Source organism: Nothobranchius furzeri, chromosome 12 (genome assembly GCF_043380555.1).
Source record: "Nothobranchius furzeri strain GRZ-AD chromosome 12, NfurGRZ-RIMD1, whole genome shotgun sequence".
Classification (NCBI taxonomy): Eukaryota; Metazoa; Chordata; class Actinopteri; order Cyprinodontiformes; family Nothobranchiidae; genus Nothobranchius; species Nothobranchius furzeri.
This window is the reverse complement of record NC_091752.1, coordinates 66,091,249-66,104,985: the sequence shown is the minus strand read 5'-3', so window position 1 is coordinate 66,104,985 and position 13,737 is coordinate 66,091,249. Positions and strand designations below refer to the sequence as shown.

Below are 13,737 nucleotides of genomic sequence, written 5' to 3'. Positions count from 1 at the left end.
GTAATAAAGTCAAGAGTTTCTTGAAATTATTATTGTAAAATCTTGAAGTGTTCATCTTGGGACGGAACAGCAGCAGATAAAGATGTTGTTTCAACAGACATCACGGCTCCTGGCGGGTTAATCTGTGGGGCAAAGTTACAGTTCAACCCAGCTGGGAAAATGTGACCTTTGTCACAAATTAGAGGCCACGCTACATCCATATACTTTAATTGCAATTTTTTTTTTCATTTCTCTGATTAACAAGCAAATCAAATGAAATTAGCTGTTGCGATCAAACATTTACTGTTTCACTGTAGATTGCCCACGTGAGCATTGAAGTCCCCCTGCAGGACAATGGAGTCCCCTGATGGAGCACTATCTAGCACTCGTCCCAGGAACTCCAAAAAGGGTGGGTAGTCTGAACTGATATTTGGCCCACAACCACAAACAACAGTCAGGACCCATTCCCCGACCCGAAGGCGCAGGGAAGGTACCCTCTCGTCCCCCGGGGTAAACCCCAACTCACAGGCAGAGAGTCTTGGGGCTAACAAAAAGCCAACCCCAGCCCTCCGTGTCTCACCCGGAGCAACTCCAGCAAAGGAGAGTGTCCAACCCCCTCAAGGACTTGGGTTCCAGAGCCAATGCTATGTGTCGAGGTGAGTCCGACTATATCTAGCCGGTACCGCTCAACCTCTGCCACAAGCTCCTGCTCCTTCCCCGCCAGCGAGGTAACGTTCCATGTCCCAAAAACCAGTTTCCTTGTCCGGGGATCGGATCGCCAAGGCTCCCGCCTTGGTCTACCACCCGATCCACACTGCACCGGACCCTTCATGTTCCTCCTGCGGATGGTGGGTCCAGAGTTGGATGAGCCCATGTATCCGGTTTGGGCTGAGCCCGGCCGGGCCCCATGGGCGAGAGCCCGATCACCAGGCGCTCACTCACGGGCCCCAACCCCAGGCCTGGCTCCAGGGTGGGACCCCGGTAACCCTCCGGGGTACCTATATACAGTTTGAATTGTGACTTTAGCTAAATTACAAGAGAAAAAGACTGAGAAAAAGAAAATCTGTAGCTAACGCCGCTGTAGCATTTTATTTTGAAATAGTTTACAGGAAGTCTTTCTACTAACTATTATAATGGAGTTCCCTATTCTCCTTCTCCTCGTTATTCTCCTTAATATTCAGAAGATGACAGAAACAAATATTTTTTGCCAGTTTTACTGAGATAAGTTGGTTAAAATGTTCTCTAAATTGTTTAACAGAACTTGAGTTCAGTTCTAGCTTTTCGCCACTGGAGGGCACCAATGTCGTTCATTGTATAGACATATAAATCTAAGATGTCTATTATTGTAGCGCTGTAGTTAGGGGAGTGTGTAAAGTATGTGTGGCGTGAGGGCGGGTCAAGACAGATAAATGCGTGTGTCTCCCGCTTATTGCAAAAAAGCTATAAATACGTTGCCAGTCGGCGTGTACAAATTTCATTAAAAGTACATTCAGAGTTACATATAGCGCCCCAGTGGCCTAATGGATAAGGCACTGGCCTCCTAAGCCAGGGATTGTGGGTTCGAGTCCCATCTGGGGTGGTGTACTATATTTTGTGTGTTGTTTTTTTACAAGGTCAAATCCATTGAAAATGTAGTAATTAGCAGCTTTTGTGTTTTCATCGGCAGCTTTACACTGCTGTTCATTGATAAATCACTATTTTCCCACCCCCGTGCCCTGAGCCAATAAGGAAGCGCTCCACTCCCGTGACTCGAGCTGTCCTGGACTTTCCTCTGCCACCAAACATCTGATTTCCTCTCTTTGCTTCCACCCGATGCTTCCACTTCATGTAGTCGTTCTCTTCATGTTGCGCCAGTCTTAGTGTTTTTCACCATTCCCTCGCTAACATGTTATTTGGAAACAGGCTGTTTTTCTTGCTTTTACTTCGCGTGGCTCCTACCGTGGCTGCTGAACGTAAGTAGAGCCTTTGTGGGAATATCCCCAGCTGGTTTCATAAGGACTGTCTAGGCTTTCACATTTAAGACATTTGGACAGTAATGATTGGTTTTAAGTCCTTAATAAGCAAAAACATTTAAAGTTTTTTTTATAACTGCTGTGATTTCTGAGCGTGTTTCTTATTTATTAAAGAGGATGAGCCCCTAAACACATCCATATGCCAACAGAAACAACATTGTGTTAGAATATAGTTATAACTATTACTAAGGATTGTATCATCAGCCCCTCTGACCACCACCATCCTTCACACACAAACGTGCATTTTTAGGTTAATGGGTGACTCAGGTGGAGGTGAGTGTGTGTCCCGGTGCTGCTGACCTGTCCAGGTGTCCCCCGTCTCTTGCCCAATGACTCTTGGAGATAGGCACCTTGTGACCCAACTCAGGAAGGAGTGATTACAAACGATGAATGAATGATTGTTGTTTCACTGAAAACAGACCTGTATCAGCTGTAGAAGAAGAATTTGTTCCCTAATTAAAATAATTTTTTACTGTTTGTTTGCCCAGAGGTGACAACAGCCACTGTGTACTGGGACCCGGACCACAAGCTTGTCCTGCTAAAGGAGGGAGTGATGGAGACAGCCGGGGATGCCTATGGCTACTTGAACAACACCCTGTCCACCACAGGCTGGAGTGTCCTCGAGATCCGTGCTGGACATGGAAAGACTCCTGAAACGGATGAGGTCACTTTCTTCCTGGCTGGTTACCTAGAAGGATTCCTCACTGCTCAGTAAGTTGCAAAAACATCTCAGCTGTATCATTTTCTTCTCTTGTTATGGATGCTTGTGTTTGACCATCTACTTTATCAGGTGTTTCTGGTCCAGTTCTGGTGATCCATGTGAATTGTAGTCCCAGTTTCCTGTTTTTAGTTGACAGGAGAGACACCTGGTGTGGTCTTCTGCTGCTGGAGTCCATCTGCTGCTGGTGTTCTGCAGACAGAACCAGTGGTTATCTGAGCTGCTGTTGTCTTTCAATCATCTTACCAGTCTGACTATTCTCCTCTGACCTCAACACCACCTAAATGGTACCATGTGATTGGCTGATTAGCTCAAGAGAGGGATTTTATATCCTCACGGGTCTGGGAACGCCTTGGATTCCCTCAGGAAGAGCAGGAAAGTGTCTCAGCAGCCTGATTTTGGATAAATGATGGATGGATGGGTTCGGTTACTTATTTTTTTTACTGTAAATCTGTAAAGTGTGATTTCCTAAATGTGTTTGTCTGCTGTGGCTCTCGTTCCTCAGGCAGATGATGGATCACTACACCAACATGTATCCACAGCTGATCAGCGATCCAAAGATCCTCGGTTCAGTTAAGACGTTCATGGCGTAAGTATTTTCTGTCTGAAACCTCCGCTTCAGCTCTGTGGCCACACACAGTAGACCATCTGAGATGAACATCTCGTTCTTCGTCTTTCACATCCTTTTCTCGGTCGGGCTCACGCTGAGGTCGCGTGACAGTCTGGTTCTCCGCGCTGGCTTACAGCTGTGTGTGAAAAACTGTTGCTACAATATTTCCGTGAATCATCTCTTCCCACTTTAAGTCTGTTTTAGCAGCTCCACCACGTGTCGATGGAACATTTTACCGTGCGCTCTGTGCTCGGGTTGCTTTTTCCGTAAATGACACGGTGAATAAACAGGAAGTGTCACCCCCCCCCCATGCAGGAAGCAGGACTCGTGGGTCCGAGAGCAGGTGAAGCTGAACAAGAGCGCTGATCCTCTCTGGAAGCACGCGGGCTTCGTTGTGGCCCAGATGGACGGGCTGCAGGCAGGAGTGGCCGAGTGGGCCAAGAGGCACGGGAAGAAGGTGTTTATCTCACAGAAGCATCAACTTTTCCTGCAAAATAACAAAATTAAAGTGGAGCGTCGTTAAATCCTGGTTAACAGCAACTTTGGTAGTTTAAGAAGATTAACGCTTAGTCTCAGAGATTAATTACTATTCATATAAGTTCCTGTGTAAAAGGTGGAAGCTTCAGTCAGACTTCCCATTCAAACTTTTAAATATAAAGAGACATCCTTTATTTTTTCCTCACTTTGTGCTGCTTTAAGTCTCAGTTTTGCATTGAAAATACGATATTTTCCTTTCTCAGGTAGTGTTGTGTTTCAGGTGTTAATCTCCCGCTCTTCCCACAGCCGTTGTCGCTGTTTGACGTCCAGTTCCTGAACGCAGTAGGAGACCTGCTGGACCTGATCCCAGCCTTAGTTCCTGGCTCCAACGCTCCCATCAGGGACTTCAGACTTCCAGGAATGGGGCACTGCTCTGCCCTCATTAAGGTGACAGGCCCAAACATGCCTTATTCAGGCTCAGTGGCGGTTTTACATTTAGGCATAGGTCGGTGGCCGCCTGGGGCCCCCTTATATTGGGAGGCCCCCTAGCCCTGACCGCTGGCACCCCTCTGTCAATGCCACAACGGACTATTCCTTTAAGACGCCGATGAACAAACAGGAAGCGATTGGTAGTCATTCCACTCCAATCCAGTTGGTGGCAGAAATGCACCAAATTGTTGTTTGCCAAGTGCCATAAGAACACAAAGAAGAAGAAGAAAAAAAAGCGGAAGAAGAAGAAGAGAGGCGGGAGCGTTCATAACAAACTCGAAGTGGTAGTGAAAACATTAAGCATGAAATGGAGTTGTCCTAATGGCTCCAATAAGAGAAAGAAGCAGCTCGCTTCAAAAAAGATTTTATCTTCACTTCCAAAAGTGACGTCGTTTTTCAATGTAAACATCAAAGGAAGCAGAAAGGAAAGACAATGGAAAATGTTTAAAGGGAGGAAAACATAGAGCAAAATGGAAAATTGAAAAAAAAGAAAGGCAAAAGCACAGGAGCCCTGAGAGGAAGAAGAAAACAGAGCAAATATTGAAGGCACTCAAAGGGAGAGAAAGACAGGAAAAACGAGGAGGACTAATAAAAAGGGAAAATAACTCGTGTCAGAAGAGGGGAGAGTTTTGCAAATCCAGTTAAAGATTGTCGAAAATTTTGTGTACGGGGGGCCCCGTGTCTGTGTTCGCCTTGGGCCCCCAAATTGCTAAATCTGCCACTGTTCAGGCTGCAAGACAGAAAATGCAGGAAGTTAAAGCAACACTTAAGAGTGTTTTACACCTTAACAGTGTGTTTTTAATAGTGTGCGTTAATTTGAAGCATTGTTTGTAAATGAATCAGATGTGTTCGAATGCTGCAGTATACGAGTAACCAGTAGGCGGAGTTGACAAAACGAGTGAGACACCCTTACCATGGTGACTCCGGCTCTGGTTTAGAGGTCTTTTATATTATCTACTAGAGATGTAAGAAAATATCGATATGGCAATATATCGTGATATTTTTTCCAGCAATATTACATGGATATTCAAAAGCCATGTATCGGAAATATCGATATGGCAATGTAAAGTGATATTTTTTCCTGCGATTATTACATCGATATTCAAAAGCCATGTATCTAATTCTTGAAAGAATTGACATGCAAACTTTTGTGCATTTTCTTTTCGTTTTGTGCAATTCAATCGCCACCCGCTAGTTGGCAGCAGTGTGCAACGGGTTTGTTTCCACCGTTGAACTGTAAATCCCTCCATCATGGTTCAGATACCTCATGTTAAACATGTTACGTATCAGTTTGGACTGTTTATTGAACATTCTTACAACAAATTCAGTAAAAACATTGCTTGTAACGTCTGACTGAATATATCGCAATATATCGTGATACATCGTATCGTCTCCCCTGTATCGTGATACGTATCGTATCGCCAAAATTTCAAAAATACACATCCCTGTTATCTACGATACTGATGCTGCCTTTTTTTCTGTCATGGTGCCATGTGTGTTTTGGTTGTACCCACAAACCCGGTGTCGGTACAAGAACTGCTCGGGTGCAAGATCGGCTCGGGTCCGTCGACTGCCGATGACGTCTAAGTAGTTGATTGGCTGAACATGAACCTTATGGAATTACGTAATCACGTAATGTTGTTATCACGTGACGTTGGTCCAGGCAAATTTTTTCTATTGGAAAGATGGACAACTTTTACAAAGAAATCCATCATTACCTCTTTGAAAATACACTTTTAGCATAGAGCTGCAAGTATATTAGGGCTGAACGATTAACTGCATGTGCAATTAAATTGCGATGTGACAAAAGGAGATTTTCTAATGGCAAAGGCTGCAATTTGGCAGCGAGTGGTTAGCGCAATGCTAATATACATGGAAAAACCCATAGGAATGCTAATGCTAATATCGCCGATTACATTATTACAAATTATGAATTAGAAACGTACCAAATGATTACATTTGGAGTCTAATATAAAGTAAAACTACCATCAATCAAATAGGTACAGACAGGTATTTTAGTAAAGCCAGAAAACTTTTAACTCCAGAGCTTTGGCTAGCAGCTATGAGCGTAACTGAACTACGCATGGACAAGACGTCAAAAACTCAACACAATTACTTCAATAAACGGGACACACTTCTTTCCTGCAAATACAATTTCACAGGTGTTGCTAATACCTATGATTCTTCAAGAGATGTGCTCAAAGAGGAGCTCAACATGAATCAAATATAGTGTTTTATTTTACAAATACTATTATAAACACAAACTTACGTCTTAAGAAACATTATTTTAATAACGAAACTGCTAAATTCTTTCCAACAGTATAGATGTGTAGTGTATTTTGTCCGAGTGGGTTTGCCGTACTTTGACGTCATCGGCAGTCGAAGGACCCCGAGCCGATCTTGCACCCGAGCAGATACTGTACCGACACCGGCTCTCTATCTGGTCTGAGTTCTCTACTGTGCCCCCTAGCATAATCCTCCAGTACTACATGCAGTGCAGCAGCAAGGACAGTCAGGCCCTTAAATATTGGAACATCAACATTTTTGTTATACACCACAATGGATTTGAAATGAAAAAAAAACACAATGTGCTATAAATGCAGACTGTCAGCTTTTGACCAAAGCTGCGTCAACGTGAGGTTAGCTGTTGTATTCCTGTATTTAGTGTTAGCTCGTTGTTAGCGCTAGCTACGGCAGGGTTGTTTACGCCAGTTGTAATTCCACTTTCAACCAGTAGGAGTGAAACTTATTTAGTGTTGCTCAAAGTTCCTCAAAGCTCCTGAAGAACTAATTAGTGATGCATCAGTACCATCAGCTGGGCTAGGATGGTTTTTGAGCAGTAGCCATGCAGAATGAAAAGAAAGGGAACTTTTTGTTCATGTGATCTGCACAGAAGTTTAGAGTTAAAGTGTTACTGATGAAGATATCAGAACTCCCAACGCTGAGGTGAAACTCTGTTCAGATGAGTGATTTCCACAACTGCAGCCGTCCACCAGCTCCGTGTTTTACACCTCTGCTCACTCAGGATGTAACCTGACCTGTTAGGATGAGATGTCTGTAGACGCAGGTCAGCTCGGGGTAATCCTAGTTACTTAGACAGGAAAAGCTTTCTTGTTTACTGAAGATATTTCAGCTCTCGTGTTCCTGTTGTCTATGGGACGATGGCGGCAAAGCTACTGGGCTGGTTCCAAAATGCTTTTTCCCACTTACCTGACTCTGAGGACTACGGCAACCATAGACGTAATTTTTTGGGGGGGACGGGGGGACATGTCCCCCCACACACACACACTTTTTCCATAGTCAAGGTTTGACCCCTGCACTTTTACCATCCAAAAACAATATTCCAATCCAATCCAATCCAATTTTATTTATAAAGCGCATTCACAAGGCATTACAACCAAACAAGGCGCTGTACACTAAAGATGTTAGTTAATCAAACCGGCGGTATACAAACATGTCGAACACAGATAAAAGATAAAAAGGAAATACAACAAAATTCCCAAAAGCTAACAGCTAAAAATCAATAAGACACAGGGAGAATAAAAATTAGAAAAACATTTTAAAAAAGAACCTCAATAGTATGGAAGTTGATATTGTAAAGTCCATTTTTAAACAATGCAGATGTAAGTGATGGTCATAATTATGTTATATAAGCTAGGTTGAAGTAGTGAGTTTTCAAGCGTGATTTAAAAATGCTAGCTGTTGGTGCTTGCCTCACTAGCAGTGGTAATGCGTTCCACAGCTTCGGTGCACAGACAGAGAAAGCCCCATTACGCTATATTATAATATATTACGCTATATTAAATTGACACTGGTTGAGCTCTAGGACCAAGCGGAAAACAACCATTTGTGTTGAAGCCTGTTTCCCATTAGAGCATATTGTAAAGATACCCCCCCCCCCCAACCCCCACCGTGTTCCCCCCACTTCTAAAGTGAAAATTACGTCCATGACAGCAACAGACTAAATTCACTTATGGTGGGATGTCCCTTTAAATACACCAGGACTGGAGAGCACACCACCTCAGCTGAGCTCGTGTTTGTGACCTTTCGCTGCAGGATAAACCGGTTTCTGCCTGTTTAGTAATTCCTTTAAAAGTGGAGCTATGGATTAGAAATATTTTTCTGAGTTCTGAACTTTAAACCAGTTTTGTTGTTCTCCGTCATCTTCCTCAGATGCTTCCAGGCTATGAGAACCTCCTGTTTGCCCACTCCAGCTGGTACACGTACGCTGCCACCATGCGCATCTACAAGCACTGGGATTTCCTTATCTCTGACCCCAACACAGCCACTGGGAAACTGTCCTTCAGCAGCTACCCTGGTGTGTAGACCTCAGCAAATCTCTAGAGGACACATTTAGAGATAAAAACCAGTCAATGATGTCCACGAAGGCGAAACAGATCAGCTGTTTTATGCTGATCTGTGGGGGATTTGTTAGTGTTCTTCACATCTGACCAAAGGCTTGTGTCCTTATAGATTATCAGCAAACGCCATTTCAAGAACCTGCTTTGTGATTTCAGGTTTCTTGGTTTCTCTGGATGACTTTTACCTCCTGGGCAGCGGTTTGATGATGACCCAAACCACCAACAATGTCTTCAACTCCTCCTTGTTTGATAAAATCACCCCAAACAGCCTGCTGGCGTGGCAGAGGGTCAGGCTGGCTCACAGTTTGGCTCATTCAGGAGAGGAATGGGCCAGAACCTTCTCCATGCACAACTCTGGTCAGTTTAGCTCAGTTATTAGATGTAGCAATCCCATGTTCATGAAAACTCTTAGAAATTGAGTCTTTTTCTGAAAGTAGTTAGCACAGCTAATTGAAATACACACGTGGCTATAAATCAGTACATTTAATAGATATTGAATAAAAGTAGCTGAGTTGTTCACTCCTCATGAAAACTGGTTTTTAACAAAAAGACTAGATTCAGCCTTTCTTAAAAGCAAATAGTGTAATATTTTATACTTATATATGTGTGTATATATATATATATATATATATATATATATATATATATATGTGTGTGTGTGTGTGTGTGTGTGTGTGTGTGTGTGTGTGTGTGTGTGTGTGTACGTGTTGTATGTGTTATGTATATATATATATGTATGTATATATGTGTATGTATACATATATACATATATATGTATACATACACATATATATGTATATATGTGTATGTATACATATATACATATATATATGTGTATGTATACATATATACATATATATATGTATACATACACATATATATATGTATATATGTGTATGTATACATATATACATATATATATGTATATATGTATACATACACATATACAAACATATGTATATATACATATATATATATATATATATATATATATTTCTCACCAAACATCTATTCTAAGTATTCCTATCAGCTTGAAAAAATTGATAATTATATAAATAAACTGGTTGACCCTTCATAGCGTGTGCCATCTTGAAAAATGGAAGCATTTCAGGGACATGATGACATGATGTAACCTGACAGAAACCGCAGGGGGCAGCAGTACACCCTGGAAGCATTCAGTCTGCCAAACCAGCCAAGAAGAAGAGAACAGACGCACTGTTTCTGTACTCAGTTAGGCCTTTTGAAATGTGAAAAGACATACTTTAAGAAAAGACACTTGAGCCAATGCTTCAACTTCTTGAGACACAGCAATAGATTGTTGGTAATACCCTTGTCCGAAGTCCACATCGATGCAGACTTGGGCAAAGTAGGGATTAAGGGTGCAAAAGGGGTGTGGTCACCTTTCACACTTGTGAATCAAGACATCCTAAGCTCTCGCACCCCAAGCTGGGAACGCACAATTGAAGGGTGCAAGAGGGGAAGTGCAAGTATTGGGGCTGGGCCTTTGAATAAAATTGACAACATTTTGCCTTTTTGTTGCATTTGGGCTACCGTAGATGTAGTACCTACTCTGAACTGCATGGCAAGAGTCCATTTATTTCCACATACTTGGCCTTTAACATAAAATGTGGGTGACATGCGTGCCGTGACATATATCTTCTACTTAATTAATATTTTCATGAGTGTAAAATAAATTATGCACTCAATAAATATAAATATATGCACTTATAAATACAATTACTTACTTAGTTACTTAACAAAGTAAAGTATTACACCTAAAACCATTGCTCCTTTATGCTCCGTGAACCACCGCTGACTGCCCACCTGCACAGGCACCTACAACAACCAGTACATGGTCCTGGACAGGAGCAAAGTGAAGTTGGGCCACAGCATTGATGACGGCGCTCTGACCGTAGTGGAGCAGATCCCTGGTTTGGTGGAGTACTCTGACCAGTCACAGGCTCTAAGGAGAGGTAATTTCGTGTCTGGTTTTTACCGTCTTGGTCCTTTTTGGCCCTTTTTGTAACAAGTCTTTCTGGATGTGACTCAGGATACTGGCCATCCTATAATATTCCCTTCCACCGGAGAATCTATGTGATGAGCGGTTATGGAGAAATGTTGAAGGAGTACGGCGACGACTTCTCCTACGATCTCTGTCCCAGAGCTAAGATCTTCCGCCGTGACCAGGCCAGTGTGAAGGATCTGGACTCTTTAAAATACATCATGAGATTCAACGGTGCGTTGCTGTTTTCACTCAACCGACTTTTTTCTTTTATCAGAATCCAAACATGTTTTGTTTCCTTGTTGTCAGACTACAAGAACGACCCGTACTCTGAGGGAAACCCATGCAAAACTATCTGTTGCCGTAACGACCTGAAAGCAGAGAAGCCTTCACCTGGAGGTTGCTACGACACCAAGGTAGTCTCCAGTCATGATGGATGTGGTCACTTCTCAGAATCCCTTTAGTGTTGCTCATGCTGTTCTCCACGCAGGTGACAGATTTCAACATGGCGGGGGATTTTGTTGCAGAGGCGATCAACGGCCCGACGACGCAGGGCGAACTCCCGCCTTTCGTCTGGGATAAATTCAGCAGCATCAGCCACCAGGGCCTCCCACAGTTCTACAACTTCACGTTTGTCCCGATGAAGCCTCTTCTCTTCGAACCGTGACGTGTGTTCGAACTAAAGCTTCAGACAGATTTTAAATCTGGTTTTCTGCACGTATTTCTCTCGGGATGATGAGTGCAGGATGCAGGATGAATTTTCTTCCACTGGTGCCTTGAACACTGACAGTAACTATAATTTTATCAAATCAGTGCACTAAATCTCCTTTGATGTTTTTTAAAACGCTTGAATATCGTTATAGATGCAAACGCTGTCATTATAATCATAAATGCAGCAGATTGGTGCCGATGCTCTCATGATTTATTCTGACAAAGTCCCGTCTAGCATCTCAGGTTTATTTATTTCTCTGATCTTGTGGATATTTCTGTGTACGTGTGTTGTGCCATCATTTCATCTGATGTTTATGAGATCAGGAAAGCTAAACTAAAATACAAGGACAAAATAGAAGAAATGTATAGCGGTGGTGACCTTAAGGCAGCCTGGAAGGGTATCAAATGTATGGCTTCTTGTAATCACCAAAAAGAGGATAAGAAACTTATCAATGTAAAAGGAGTGCCTGACTCTGTCCTGCCAGATGTTTTTTATTCATTTTTTAGTCGGTTTGAGAGGGGGGACCTTATTGGAAAGGTTGGGGTCTGCAAGGAAGCCCTCAAACCTAGTGAGGGATTTGTAATTTCACTAGACCAGGTCACCATCTTACTTAAAAAGGTAAAGGTGGGGAAAGCAAGGGGCCCCGACGCCATCTGTGGGCGTACCCTGCATCACTGTGCCAACCAGTTGAGTAGTGTTTTAGCAGATTGTTTCAAACATGTGTGGATGTGGGTCAGATTCCATCTTTGTGGAAAACTTCGACTATAATCCCAATCCCTAAATCAAGTACTTCAAAGGAACTGTCTGACTTTAGACCAGTAGCTCTCACATCACTTGTGATGAAAACTTTTGAAAAAATTCTAAAATCCGAAATTTTATCTCTGACAGAGGGGAGACTTGACCCACTTCAATTTGCCTACCAGCAAAATAAGGGGGTAGAAGATGCAGTGCTTTGTGTATTGAACACGGTCTACAAGCACCTTGATAAAACGGGGACTTGTGTAAGGCTCTTGTTTGCAGACTTTTCTTCAGCCTTTAACAAGATGCAGCCCCACATCCTGATTGAAAGACTTGCCAATGTTTTTAATTTGCCCGATCAGCTTCTCTTACTGATTTTGAACTTTCTTACGGGGAGGACCCAGCGGGTGTTGGTTAATGGTCAGATTTCTCTCCCATTAATGTCCAGCACCGGATCTCCTCAGGGATGCGTTCTGTCCCCCCTGTTGTTTATCCTGTACACAGACAGCTGCAGGGTCACTCAGAACAACAGGTTCTTGGTTAAGTTTTCGGACGACACTGTTTTGATGTCCTTACTTTCGGGATCTGAAATAAACCATGGTCCCGCGCTGTCAGATTTTGTAGAATGGTGTGACAGTAACTACCTGGACCTGAACGTCAAAAAAACCAAGGACATGATTATTGATTTTAGACGCTCCGCACCACCCCACCTTGGTAGTAGCATCATCCACGGTGAAGTGGTGGAGGTGGTTGAAGAGTACAGATACCTTGGTTCTTGGATTGACAACAAGCTGCGGTTTGTCACAAACACGGACTCCATTTTTAAACGAGCTCAGCAGAGAATCTATCTTTTAAGGAAATTGAACTATTTTAACGTGAATAAAAGGATTCTCTGCAACTTTTATAGCTGTTTTATAGAAAGCATTTTAACATTTTCATTTGTTTGTTGGTACAAAGCCTTGTCCATGAAGGACAAAAAGAAGCTGCAGAGCATTGTAAAAATCTGCTCCAAAATTATTGGCGCCAAACAAAGAGACTTACAGTCTCTTTGGGAGGAAAGGGCGCGAAAAAAGGCTAAATGTATCCTTGGTCAGCCCCTCCATGCTCTGCACTCTGAGTTCTCTCTTATGCCCTCAGGACGTCGTTATTATGTACCTTCTCGAAAAACAAACCGCTTTGCCAACTCCTTTGTTTCATCAGCTATTGAACTGCTTAACTCTGAGCCGGGAGGGGTGGCGAAATAACAGCGAAGTATCATCGGCTTTAAGCATGTGCCATTTTTGGAGGGCTGCTGCTCATCCTCTACCCTTCATTTAGGATGTGTTCGGCATGTTGGTAGTGACACACATTGTGTGATTGTGTGATTGTATAAATGGATTGTTTGCTTGGCTGTTTTTATGAGCGAGTTATTCTGTGTGGTAAGCTACAAATTAATTGCCCCATGGGGACCAATAAAGTTTTCTGATTCTGATTCTGTTTATTAAATTTTTTAATTGTACCCTTATAGTCCCATATCGACTTTCAACCACTGTGTTTAAAAAGTTTGGCAGATAATTAGCATAATTTCAGACTGAATGCTGATCTGGGTCCCTCAACTTGGCCTTCGGCTTCCTAACAGGCCACGAGGACTGACTGTCCA

At 42.8% G+C, this 13,737-nt stretch overlaps 1 protein-coding gene and 1 non-coding gene across 2 annotated transcripts; both read left to right on the top strand.

Moving 5' to 3' along the window:
• The first annotated feature begins 1,485 nt into the window (after nt 1–1,485).
• On the top strand, nt 1,486–1,558 carry trnar-ccu (transfer RNA arginine (anticodon CCU)). Its single transcript has one exon. It is a non-coding gene; the product is annotated as a tRNA-Arg (tRNA).
• A 108-nt stretch (nt 1,559–1,666) lies between these two features.
• On the top strand, nt 1,667–11,814 carry plbd1a (phospholipase B domain containing 1a). The gene is made up of 11 exons (XM_015945344.3): nt 1,667–1,931; nt 2,480–2,702; nt 3,215–3,298; nt 3,635–3,776; nt 4,103–4,243; nt 8,459–8,603; nt 8,803–9,003; nt 10,479–10,619; nt 10,697–10,882; nt 10,958–11,064; nt 11,139–11,814. The coding sequence occupies exons 1-11, from the start codon at nt 1,865–1,867 to the stop codon at nt 11,313–11,315; spliced, it is 1,614 nt and encodes a 537-aa protein (XP_015800830.3). The 5' UTR covers nt 1,667–1,864; the 3' UTR covers nt 11,316–11,814.
• The last annotated feature ends 1,923 nt before the right edge of the window (nt 11,815–13,737 follow it).

Excerpts from the sequence above, each read along its gene's own strand:
- plbd1a (XM_015945344.3), top strand. The coding sequence starts at position 1,865 with ATGTTATTTGGAAACAGGCTGTTTTTCTTGCTTTTACTTCGCGTGGCT. Across the intron at positions 10,620-10,696 it reads GTCACAGGCTCTAAGGAGAG|GATACTGGCCATCCTATAAT; the intron begins GTAATTTCGTGT and ends GATGTGACTCAG. Across the intron at positions 11,065-11,138 it reads GAGGTTGCTACGACACCAAG|GTGACAGATTTCAACATGGC; the intron begins GTAGTCTCCAGT and ends TTCTCCACGCAG.